Source organism: Camelus dromedarius, chromosome 12, assembly GCF_036321535.1.
Source record: "Camelus dromedarius isolate mCamDro1 chromosome 12, mCamDro1.pat, whole genome shotgun sequence".
NCBI classification, from domain to species: Eukaryota; Metazoa; Chordata; class Mammalia; order Artiodactyla; family Camelidae; genus Camelus; species Camelus dromedarius.
This window is the reverse complement of record NC_087447.1, coordinates 40,353,980-40,366,670: the sequence shown is the minus strand read 5'-3', so window position 1 is coordinate 40,366,670 and position 12,691 is coordinate 40,353,980. Positions and strand designations below refer to the sequence as shown.

General features: G+C 53.1%; 1 protein-coding gene across 1 annotated transcript in view; it reads right to left on the bottom strand.

The window, feature by feature from the left end:
• Nucleotides 1–4,417: 4,417 nt before the first annotated feature.
• The window catches only part of DKK3 (dickkopf WNT signaling pathway inhibitor 3), a 41,457-nt gene continuing 33,183 nt past the window's right edge, over nt 4,418–12,691 (bottom strand). The window contains exons 5-8 of the mRNA XM_031460022.2: nt 9,129–9,221; nt 7,860–8,004; nt 6,760–6,916; nt 4,418–5,936 (exon numbers count right to left, since the gene is read on the bottom strand). Coding sequence (XP_031315882.1) covers nt 5,717–5,936; nt 6,760–6,916; nt 7,860–8,004; nt 9,129–9,221 — 615 coding nt within the window. The 3' untranslated portion in view covers nt 4,418–5,716. The remainder of the gene's footprint in view (nt 5,937–6,759; nt 6,917–7,859; nt 8,005–9,128; nt 9,222–12,691) is intronic.

The window sequence follows — 12,691 nt, the reverse complement described above, 5'->3', positions numbered from 1 at the left end:
ACAATTATGTGTAATTTTTGCAAAACAGAATCAGTATTTTGGTCACTAGCAGTCAGAAGCCTTACAAGGCCACAAGTCTTTAAGTCAAATGCAAAATTGTGTGTGGGTATAGTTATCTAGAGGGCTAGTAAATTTTTTTTTTAATCAGGTTTGCAAAGGGGTTCGTGGGCCAAATAAAGCTTGTAGCCACCTAGGCTTAGTGTTCAAGATGCTCCTTCAATGTCGTTTATGTGGGGAAAGGGGTGCTGTGATACTCTGATTAGATGTAGTGTTAATTTTCAAAACTTGGCTTTCAGAAACAAGAACACTTGACAAAACTGAGAGTGCATTAAATCATGTGTGACCATTTAGAGAAGGATGAAACAATCACTAGGGGCCAAGCGAGGCGGGCAAAAAAGCACTGGGGAGGGATGCTCTGCCCCTTCCCCGAGATGGCACCACCACCTTCCTCCCGTCACCTGCTAACCTGCCCAGGAGAAGCTGATCTTCTGATTGGCCCGAGTCTGGGAATTTACCAGGCTGGGGAATTATTGGTGGATCCAATAGTCTTGCTTAAACGTAGGTTCCATGCTCCCCTTCTGCTTTCTTTCCTCCCAGCCTGCCCCTTCCTCCGGTATAGAGGGCACACTTAATGTTCAGCATTTTGCAATGTTTAAAGTAACCTGTTTAAGAAGTATCACCTTGTTGAGATACAAATATGCAGTGGTTCTGTTTTTCTAGTAACTCTGCCAACTGTGTTTTGGCGAATGCTGTTTCCCACTGGAAGCAAACTCTCTTCAAGCTCTTGTGCAACCCTGTAACTTTTAATTCACTTTGCATTATTCAAACAATCTGATCTTGTTAAAAGTTTTTCAGTCATTTGATTTCAGAGCTCTTCCCCCCACCACCCACAGTGCCTACTGGATGTGCTTGGAGAAGGTAGAAGGCTGTGGTCAGAGATCTCCCCACTGGCTCTTTCTGTATCAGCTCTATGAATGATGGAAGAGGTAAGGAAGAAGGGAAAAGAGCAGCTTCCTGCTGGGTGGTGGTGGTGAGGTTACTGTCCCCCTTTACCTGATCACCATTAACTCATAGAAGGTAAACACCCTACAGGTCCTAACAGCCAAGCACTCAGCTCCTAACAGCATTGGTGGTCCCTTATAAAACTTGACTATCCTTTCCTAATTTCCTGCTGGTGAGAGACATTCCTGTGAAATGTGTACCACTTCATGCCAGGCTGCACTGGCCCCTGCCAAGTCTTCAGCCCTTAGTTTCCTGTTTCTTCCATGCCCGTATGTCTGGAGTTGTGGGTGCAATAGTAATCCATCTTCCTTGCCTCTGCCTTCCCCTGCCTCGCTACTCCATCCAGTCATCTGTTCCTGATGCTCCTCCTGTATTAGTCCTGCAGTTTCTACACAGTCATCCCCTCTTTGAAATGTCAATAGCTCCCATACAAAGTTTATGAGTATTTCTCTAGAAGTTCCTCCTGTAGGTTTTAGCCAAAGGAAAAAGTCTAGTTTCCCCCCTCCCCACTTTAGAATAAGTCTAATTCCCACCCCACTCCACCCCCCAGGAAAATAACCTGTCTTCCAAACCCTGATCTCCCAAAAGGGGACTTCTTACGACTTCTCTTTATATAGAGCAACTGAGCTGCTGCTGCTGCAGGCCCACCTCTTAGCAAGCCCTGCATGGAGGTGCCCAGCTGCACAGCTGCTGGCTCTCTGGCCTTAGAAACCCAGTCTGGCTACTAAAACAATCTCTAATCTCTAATGGAGTTGCACCTCCTGACTACCTGAGGGGGACGCACAGCCCACAGGACTACTGACTGCCCTTGGTCCCACTCTTCCCACCGCAGCCGCCCCCTGGCTTCCCTCCAGCGCTCATCCTTCTGCCTGCACCCCTTTCTCCCGACTGTGGCAAAAGCCCAAAGAACCAGAGTCTGGAGAAGCCAGACCCTGGGAGGGGTAACGAGAGGGAGCAGGAACAGAACAGGAAGAGGGGACCCTGGGGGGAGTCGGCGGCCATTATTTTTGTCCCATCGCACTCCTCTTCTGGTTCAGTCTAAGGCTATGTGGGTGGACGGGACTGCCACTCATCTGTGCGGAAGGTGGGGCCCGGACTCTGAGCCAGCACCACACGCCCAAACACTTCATTTTCTAATCTTGCTTTCCCACTGAGGGTGAGAAAAGGGGTGGGTTAGGATTCATAAAGCTGCACTTTGTTCCCCTTTTGACTGTTGTTTCTGGTTTCAACTTTATCGTGTTAATGGTTTATTTTAGAAGGAGTCCGGAAGTTGACAGCAGGACTACTTCCCTCCTCAACACCATCGAGGACTCAGACGTTTATCCTGTGGTAAGTAGTACAGTGGCCCTTCAAAGATGCCCATGTCCTAAACCCCAGACCCTGTGACTATTTACCTTAAATGGCAAAAGCGACTGCAGATGTGATGGTTAAGGATTTTGATGTGGGAAGCTTATTCTGGATCATCTATGAATCCTTAGAAGTGGAAAACTTCCCAGCTGCAGTGAGATGGCACCAAAAGACCCTGTTACTGCTAGCTTTGAAGGTGAAGGGGGCATGAGCCAAGGAACGGGAGCAACCTCTAGAAGCTAGAAAGGACAAGGGTATGGTTTCTCCCCCAGAGCCTCCAAGAGGAAGAAGCCCTGCTGACAGCCTTGACCTTCATATCATGACCCCAGGGTGGGCTGCAGCACCAATGTCACATCCACAACACCTGTGCTCAAGGGCAGGCAGCCCGGGAAGGGGTGGAGGGTGGGGACATACTTTCTGGTATGCCTCTTTCTTTTGGTCACTCAGGTAAAAAAAAAATCTTTCCCAGAAGCTCTTTGGCAGCCTTCCGCCTTACATTTCCTGGGCCAGAAGTGGGTCACATGGCCATCTCTAGCTCAAGGGAGGCTAGGAAAGCAAGTGTCCAGCTTTTCCAGCCTCTGTGATGGTGGGAGGACAGGGGAAGATGGCTGGGGTTAGCTGTGGCTTCCTTGGCAGGAACCCGGGGTTCCGGGAAGGGCAGGCAGGAAGATTGTAGTACCAAACCCATGTAACCCTTACCACGCTCCTAGAGTCGTGAGGCGAGGAGGCGTACCAGCTACTCTACGTGTGACTTTCAGCCAAGAATTTTGCCAAGCCTCTCATGTTCTTCCATTTTTGTGACTATGATGACAAAGTGGAGCAAAATAACATACCTGTATATAAGCTCCATGAAGAAGGGACCTCGTTTTATCTCATGTACCACTGTCTCCCTGGCACCTAATATAGGGCCTGACATATGGTAGGTACTAATAAAAAAAATTTTTTAATGGAGTTACTGGGGATTGAACCCAGGACCTTGTGCATGCTAAGCATGCACTCTACCAACGAGTTATTTTCTTCCCCCCTTAATACATTTTTTTAAAAGTAATTTTTAGCCTTTTCTCCAAATACTTGCTCAAATTTAACTGGCCTTCCAGCCACTGTGAATTACTTGCAGTTTCCCCTAGGTACCATCCCTCCCTGCCCCTCCCTCTGCCTGTGACCCAGAATACCCTTTCCTAGTCCTTCTGGTCCTCCTGATAAACTATCAAGCATCTTCACAAGCCAGTTCCCATGCCAGCTCTCCCAGGCCGCATGCTCCTTTGAGGCTCCCATAACACTCTGTTCAGATATTGGGGTGACTCCTTTCTTTCTGTGCTGCATTTAGTGTATCTCCCTCACTCGGCTGTGGGGACCCTAACTGGATCCACTTGGCGCCCCCAGCCCCGCCCCACACGTATCATGGCACCTGGTCCTGAGCAGGCTCTCGTCAAGCATCTGTTGAGTAATAAGGCTGCAGGGTGGTCCTGATGATTTTTGACACTGAAAAGAGAACAGCTCTATATTCGGTCTTTATCACTTTTTTTTTTTATATCCAGGGCATACTGTACTAGATACTGTTTTTTGATTCTAGCTCTATTACATAATCTTTTTGAGTCTCCATTTCTTCATCAATGAAAATACTCAAAGAGTCAATGAAGACTGAGTTAACACGGGCAGACTGCCTGACCTGGTACCTATCACCTTCATGTATGGCAGCTTTACTGTTATGAGTACGGCCCCTCAAGACCTTACAGTTTGGCCCAGAACTGCATTTGCTGACAGTCTTATTGACTAATTCCCACCCAAAAAATGGTTAACATTTCTAAAATATTTTGATGCTAAAAGAGGTATGCTTCAGTTGTCTGGAAAATTTGCTTTATGGAAGAGGGTTTTCTCTTTTAGACAATGCCAGTTATTTCTATTTTATTTTTTCTGGCTGACAGGGCTTTATATTTATTCAAAGTCAAAAGGGAAAAAAGCTTCCAAGAACTACAAAAGAGCAGGTTAAGTGATTTATGCTTGATTTCTAAATGCAACGTATGTGTTTATACATAATTTAAAACTCAAAGAAAGCATGCTTATACAATTGTGTGTGACTTGAACATTTAATAACTCTGGATGAATACATGATGGAAACACTCCATGGCACCTGAAAATATCATTTATGGAACAGCATACAAATTCAGTGCTCTCAGCTTGGGTATTACAACCGTATTTCACAGAGCCTTACTTGGTTTGATTTTCTCCATGGAGTTGATAATGGTCTTCAGTTGCTGGTAAGTGATTTTGCAAATTTCATTTATAATCCTGGACCTACAATTACCTAAGTTCTATTTCTGGCAAGTTAACGTACACATTATGCTCCAGTCAAGGACCTTCAAAGTTACCGATAAAGCACTGCCACAGGAGAGTGTCCCCACTAGAATGATGGCCACTCTGCACACTGGGGAGAACACTGTATTTCTAACAGAAGTTTAATCTTCCAGGGGTGTGTGAACTACTTTGACCTTAGTTCCAGATATGCCTCAAAAAAAGAAAAATCTCAGCCTTCCTCCTCATAGCAGGTACTTTCAGGTACTTTTGGTGGCACCAAGGCTGGTGGGGAGCAGTGGGGAGAGCACTGGGCTTGGAATCACACCTGGTGAAATCCTGCTCTGGTCTTCACTTGCTGTGTGACTTGGGCAAGCAACTTGACATCTCTGAGCCTCTGAGGTCCTGACAGACGGAGAGACCTACTCCCCCCTCCACCAGGCTGTGGTAAGAAGCCGTAAAGCTGCCGCCCTGGCACAGAGGTAGGAGCTGAGTAACACTGCTGAAAGGATGAATGCAGGCGACGGGCAGTGAGCAGGACATTTCCCCAGCAGCCGCTGAGGGCAGCGCCCGCCTGTGCCCATGGGGGGGCCAGCACAAAAAATTCATCTGTTGGATTTTTGCAGGTTTATGTTTGCAAAGCAGGGCATTCTTCCCCACATGTTTGAGTCAGCATTTCCCCAAACCCATCCTGGGGGAAATTCTGCATCCTTTTCCGTGCCCTCTTCTCCAAGGATTCTCGAGGTGAGCGATGTCAAACAAAATGAAACGTGCCATCTGCCAACTAGCAGAGGCAAAGCAGCCAGTAATTTGGACCAGTTTAGCAGCCCTGTTCTGCCTTCAGCCTCCCACACTGTGGTCTTCCCCAGGCACCAGAACCATGATGCAAGGTGTACAGGCTAGGGGTGGGAGGTGGCAGGACAAGGGTGCAGTCCCTCATGCTGTTTCAAGCCAGAGGGAAATGTACTGGAAAGAGGCTGTGGAAAGAAGCCTGGTGAGCCCATACCTCGGGACACAGCTGGGGAAATAAATTAGCTACTTCTATTGCATGTCTACCCACAGGACAGACCTGCATCTAAATCTCCTCTCCCTCCAGCAGCTCAGTGGCAGCCCCGGGCTCCCCAAGAGCCATTTCCACCGACAGGCTCCTCTCCAGGTTCTCCAGCTCCTGGCGCACCTCCTCCAGGAAGTCACCATCTGTGTACTCGTCAGGGGCCCCTCTGGGCACCAGGCTCTCTCCGTCTTCGTCACGGCCCCCGACGAAGGTGGGCTTACACACGTACACCAGGCTGTGGCTGTGGAGGGACAGGGCTGTGGCTCAGCCGAGACGCATGTCTCCCCAGGGAGGCAAGGCCCAGGCTCGAAGCTAAGGCACAGTCTCTGCCACTGTCCCCCATCTCACTTTCACAGAACCTCCTCTGACATCTCCTCAAGAGTCCTCTTCAAACAGATGCTCAAAGGGCAGCCCCCTCACATCTAGCTGCAGGGCTGTCCCCCTGTGTCTGGGCCTCTCAGCAGCCCTGAGCACTCTGGGGTCTGAGAGCGCCCTGCCCACCTAGGCCTCCAGGCTGGAGCAGCCCCTAAGGGGAGCCTTGGGACCCAGGCCCAGGGTTCTGTCCAGCCACCCAGCCACCCTGGATTCTGCTGGCAGAGAGGGCGGAGTAGCGGCTGCTGAGGGGTCCAGGGACACTTGCGTGGAGAAATTCGCCTCGGCCCAGGCCTGGCGCATCAGTGTCTCTCCACAGCCTCTGCTCCATTGGCGCTGCCCTCCCCTTGGTGGCCCCTCTGCTGGCTTCCCTCCTACCTCTCTGAAGGCACCGGCTGCCGCCTTCTCTGCTGCTCTCTCATTGTGATGGGCCTGGGCTCCTTCCACACCCAATCTGTCAAGTTCATCTACTCAGGAGGCTTCAACCTGCTTCTAGATGAACCCAAATCCATGCCCCTGGCCACACCTCCCGAGCCTCAGTCCTACAGTCCCTCAATCTGGAAGACCCAAGGACACCTCAAACTATATCTATCTTAAATCCACATCTCCCCACCACTCCTGCTCCTGGGTCCCCATTGGGCAGTGCCTCATCTGCTCTCGGCCCCCAGGAGGAAGGATGGGTGAGACCTCACCTGTGGGGCTGGCAGAGGAGGCCCCTGGCACATGGGCATCGGTCCAAAGCCCCATCAGGCTCCAGCTCCCAGGTGATGAGGTCCAGAAGCCGGCTGGCAGGGTCATGGCAGAGCTCACCCTCCATGGGGAGGGGTGTGCACACAGGAAACAAAAGACCTAGAAGCAGCAAGAGTCACCCACTGTGTGCCCAGCACCAGGCAGGCAAGCACCAGGGAGGGAGCAGAGAAATGGGGTGCAGCCTCCCACCTTCCCCCCTGAACCCCAACGTGGAGGTTAGAGTTGAAGAGGTGGAGTGACGGGAAATAAGAATGGCAGCATGGGCTCAGGAGGGCATGAGCTGGGAGAGCTAGGAGGACTGCCTGGAAGAGGTGGGCTTGTGCTGGGTTTTGAGGCCAGCAATCTGGAGAGATTAAGAATGGAGAAAGGTGTTCAAGGTTGAGCACAGAACCACTAAGGCCTGGGGTTGGGCTAGTGAGAAAGGTTGGGGGTTGGGGCGGGGGGCAGTAAGATTCCCAAATAGGCCGAGGAGTGGAGAGAAAAGGAGGACTGGCCGAGGCCTTGGAAGATGGACTGGGGAGTCTAACTGAAATAACAGGACAAGAGCAACTGCAGCTCCCAGAGGAATGATACCCAGAGAGCCATCTCCTTGAGGAAGACTGCTGGGGCAGCAGGGACCAGGTGGACTAGGGGCCGGGAGAGGGGGCTAAGGGAGGGTTTCAAAAACATTTGTAGATGGGGAGCATGCCTGAGCCGACCTCACCTGGGAGGGGCAGTAGAAGGGAGTCATTCACAGGAAAGTGGACCCGGGCCAGGTGTTACCATGAGGCCTGAAGAATGAGTGGAGTGGGGTGGGGAGGGGTGTTCCTCTCTCCTTGGGCTCATGCCTCCTGAAGGAATTTAATTTCTAGGCATCACAGGGAAGAAAAAAAGAAAAAGATGGTCTTCCGCCCCAGGCAGAGGTTGTGGGGCTGGGACATACCCATGAGCACTGGGGACTCTGCCTAGGAAAAGGTGTGGTTGGCATGGACAGGGCCCCAGGAGGCCCAGTGGTGGAGCTTGGGATAGGGCTTGCCCTGCACCCAGTGGGGAACACACCCACCTCTCTGGAAGGCACAGCATAGCCTCGGCTGGCAGTCCCTCTGGTTGTCACAGATGGTCCCATTGCCACCTCTGGTGGCCGTTTTGGTGCAGTGACCCCAGACGCACAGCTGGTCTCCACAGCACTCACTGTCCCGGGTGCAGAGCTGCAGAGGGAGGGGAAACACACTAGCCAGCCAGCTCACGGACCTCGGGGAGCCCAGCCTGTCACTGCCCCCACTCTGGGAAGCCTGGAGATAGCGCAGGTGGGCTAACCCACATCCTCCCATTACAGACAGGAGAAAACCAACCTCCTACACCTGGGGGGCTCTAAGGGAAGTCAGGGCGGTGGAGATGGGAGCTGGGCAGGTGAGATGGAAAAATGGCACCTGGGGGAGTCCCACACAGCTTGAGATTTTACAAAGGATGGTTGCATCTTCATGGTTCCCCCACGGACTTGGGCCTTGCCTCCCTTTTATTAGGTCCCTAGTTAAAGGTCAGGAAGGAAGATGGCCTATGGCCTCCAGACACAGACAGCAGCCTGATCCTCACCGGCTGATTAAATTAAGGCCCAGGAAGCCACGTGAATGGGAGGGCCCTGGGTGCCACAGGCCTGGAGTCGCACATGGGGAGCAGTGGCACCGGGAGGCCAGGAGCTGCCTAACCACGGGTATGGCTGGCTAGGCAGTACGAAGCCTTCTATTTTCCTAACTTGTTATCGTGTTGTGTTATTGCCTTAATAGTGAAAAGGACAAGAAAATTCTATGAGCCTACATGGCTTTGTCCAAAACCTCTGCTGGATGGAGGGAGAGTCTCCTCCCCGCCTTTCTGCTTCTCTGTGGAACCGCCATGTGGGACGTGCTCTGGCTTCTTCTGGGGCCTCCTTCTGCCCTCTCTGAGAGACTGGGAGAAAGATCTGGGAGGTGGGCAGCAGGCTGGGAGGGAAAAGGCGGCCCCATCCCTGCCTGAGGTTCTGCTGTGGTGTCGCTGGCTGTGTCTACTAGGAATGGGCCTTCCCAGGGGAAGGGACAGGGTGGGGCCTCTGCCCTCCCTCTCCATCTCTGTTATCCATGAGGCAGGCATTGAGGCCAGAGGTCACTGGGCAGGTGAGGTGGCAGCAGGTCTGCAGGTGGCTTCCTAGTCACCCCAGGAGTCACCCCCTTGGGCACCATGCATGGAGGCTTCCAGGAAGCCCAGCTGAGAACTGTGGGCTGCTGGCCTTCTCCCAAGCCCCCTTTTCTGGGCCCCCATGGCCCAGGTGCTGCAGCCTGGGGCCCCTGGGCACACTCACTGTCTGCTGGTCCCGGCATGGCTGGCAGGAGTACTCGAAGCTGGCAAACTGGCAGTACCTGCCCGGCCCGCAGTCCTCATCAATGATGCACTCCTGGGAGGAGAAGGGGGTGGAGGAGCAGCTTCATCAGTGAGAGGCAGACCAGCTGACCCACGGTGCCCTGGAAGGGCCGAGCCCCACTTCACCCCACAGTCTTGGCCCCCAGGGACAGCCTCCAGACCCCCTCACTCCCCAGCCCACCCGGCTCTCTTCAGCATCCACTCCCCCAAGGCTGGCAGGGCCCTCATCCACCCAGCATGTCCAGGCTTCTGCCCAGCAGGATGCCACACCCATGCACACAGTCGCCTCTGTGTGTAGCCCTCCCCCTCACACACCCGGGTCATTCTTCAACACAGAGCAGATGGATTTAATAAGAAGAGCTAATGAGCTTCAGGCGGGGCCGGCTGCACAGGAGGGGCTGGAGTCCAGGCCCAGCAGGCCCTGCTGACAGGGAGGGAAAAGGGCTGCAGAGCTGTGCAGCTGAGCGGCTGCAGGGGGGCCTGCTGAGGGCCTGGTCTGGGGTCCAGGGCTGCCAGACAAAGGCAGCTGCCAACTTGGAAACCGGAGGAGGGCACGGCTGGCGCTCAGCCCTCCAGCCCATGTGCCGGCCCTGCTCGGCTGGAGAAATGGGGGACAGAGGGAGGGAAGTGGTCTGTCCATCCTGAGGTCCACAAGAGGGAGGCCACTGTGGCCAGGCCACGATCACAGCAGGGCTGCTTCGGCTCCAGACCTGCTGTCGGCTCAGGCCCGGGACTGGCAGCTTCAGAGGGAAAGAGGGCTGGAGAGGCGGGAGACACGACAGCCCCTCCCGGTGCCAGCGCCGGCGGGCTGCACACCCCGAGCTGCCTCGTGTTCCCACTGCAGGCAGCAGGGAGGGATTACGTTCCTGGAAACCGAGGCTCAGAGAGGCCAAGGGGCCACTCAAGATAGTACAGCTAGTTTGGGGCAGGGGTTTCTCTCCACCACCGGCCCTTGGCTGAAAGGGCTCCAGGTGTGGCCGTCAGAGACACAAGGATGAGAAAGCCTCTCCTGAGGCAGGTGTTCTGGGGCCTCAGAGCAAACCTTCTGGGAGGACCTCAGGGAGGGAGGACCTGGGCAAGCTCCATCCTGAAAGCAAGTGTGGAGACAGACCCAGTGAGGCCTGGCTGGGCAGGCCCCCGCCTAAGGGGCCCCAGCTGTCCCCACCTCTGCTCTGTGAGCTGAGGCCCCAGTGCTACTGAATATGGACAGGAGACTGTAAATGGGGTCTCCAGGGACCCCTGGGGCCAGAGCATGGGTGTAGGCCTGGGGGTCAGCAGGGAGGCTCTGGCCAGGCAGCCTAGGGAACAAATCTCTGTCCCTGAGAAGTGGCTGGTGTCCCTTGGCCAGCACTGCAGGCCTGAGAAGATGGGCATTTGGTTCAGGGCAGCTGCAGCCTTGGCCTCTGCACAGGATTGTTATAACCCCAGCCTGGCACTGCCCCCTAGCCTGGCACACCTCAGAGCACAGGTCATGCTCTGCTCATCAAGCAAGGCTCGCCCGGCCAGGAAGACCATCGATCCCTCCAGACACCATCGGTCCCACTGGACACCACCTGCCCCTCTGAGGATGACAAGGGGCCAACCTGGAGACGTGGGACAAGTCATCCCCAAGTGCCAGGCTCTGTGCTCACCAAGGGCTCCAGAATGAACCAGGGCTGGCACCCAGAATAACTGAAAAGTAATTTAAACCTCTACTGTAACTTCTCAAAAAGTATCAAAGTATAACTGAACAGGACCCTATGGGGCCTTCCTGGGACAGATACACCCACCCCCAACCCCACCCCGTGTTTCCTGCCTCTTGTTTGCAGAAAAGCTTTAGCCTCCTAGGCATTCCCCGAGTTCCAAAGAAAAAATCTAATCAGAGAAGTGAGAAAATGCAGAGCTGAAGGAAAATAGAAAGTGGTCAAGCAAGACAAAATAATAATAGTTTAGCTATTAAACAAGTAAAGGACCTTTAGTTCCTCTGAAGGGCCATAGCTCTTATTCTGAGGCATAGCCTTGAGCTGTTTTGCAAATATGGAAATCCCCACCAAGTGGAAGAAGTTAACTGTATGCTGACCATAAGCACGAAGACCCCAGGTCTGTTGTAACCAGAAGGTTGATGATGTTGGCTCCTGATTACTTCACCACCAACCAATCAGAAAAATGTCTACGAGCTAATCATGCACCAGGCGACCCTCTCCCTCACCCTGCATTCAGAAGCCTTCCCTCAGAGCCACGGGGGAGTTAGGGGCTTGTGAGCATTAGCCACCCATTCTCCCTGCAGTGAACGCTGCACTTTCCTTCACCTCAACCCGCTGTCAGTAGATTGGCGTTACTGCGCGCTGGTGAGCAGATTCAAGTTTGGTTTGGTAACAAAAGAAGAGCATCTTGCCCAACACCCTGCAAAATGACCAAAATTTGCTCTTCCCTGTGTCTCCCCAGAGTCCCACTCCATCCCAGCCCAGCTGCCCCTCCCGCAGCTCTGCCCTCGGCTTCCATCACCATGGCAGGTACAGCAGCTCCGTAAGCAGAGTCTGCCCTCCCGAAAGGAGTGGATCTTGTCCCTGTCCCAAGCCAGCAACCCTGAAAAGTCAGGGTGCCACCATCGCCGTTTTTATCGGCAAGAAAACTGAGTCTCGGGGGCTGAGCTGGGGCCAGGCACTCAGTCTGTTTGCCCACAGAGTCCATAATGGCCTGAAAAGCCCACGGGGCTGTAAGTAAAGCACTCAGCCACCACACCTTCCTGGACACAGACAATTCAGCCAGTTCAGCCGGAAGCATCCTGGCATTTCTTCCAAAATAGAACAGCCAGAGCACGGGTGGGAGGGAGGGAGGGGCGGAGGGCCCACAGGCATCAAGTCCTTTCTCTGAACCCAGTCAGGTTTAGAAGCAGTGGGATGCAGACAGAAGTATGAGAAAGCCCTTGCCCTCAAGGAATTTATCATTCAATTGAAAAAAAAAAAAAAAAAAAAAGGGTGAGGGCAGCCCAGCAGAAAAGGAGGTGAAGAGAATGACCAGAAAACTTATAGACAGAGAAACTGTCTCTTCACTCAGAAAAGATGTTCAACCTGACCAATATCAAGAAAACGAGCTTAAAAGAGCAGGATACCGTGTTTTCACTTAGAAGAGACACAAAAAGTTTGATACTATCTGCAGTAGGCAGAATACCAGCCCCGCTCCAAAATGTCGATACCCCCTCCTTCCTGGAAGCTGTGGACGTGCCATGTTACACGGCAGGGGACAGTAGAGTCACAGGTGGGATTAAGGGTGCTAATCAGCTGACCTGACTTAAGGAGAGACGCCTGGATTATCCAGGGGCACCCAGTGTAATCATAAGGGGCTTCACAGACGGAAAGGAATAGCAGAGTCAGCGTCAGAACGATGACACTTACCCCTCCGCACCACCCTCCCACCCTAGTCATCCAGACTTCTCTGGCTTTGAAAATGCAAGGGCCATGGGCCAAGAATCAGTATCTCTCCCAGAGCTTCCAGAAGAAGCACAGCCCTGCCAACACTTTGATT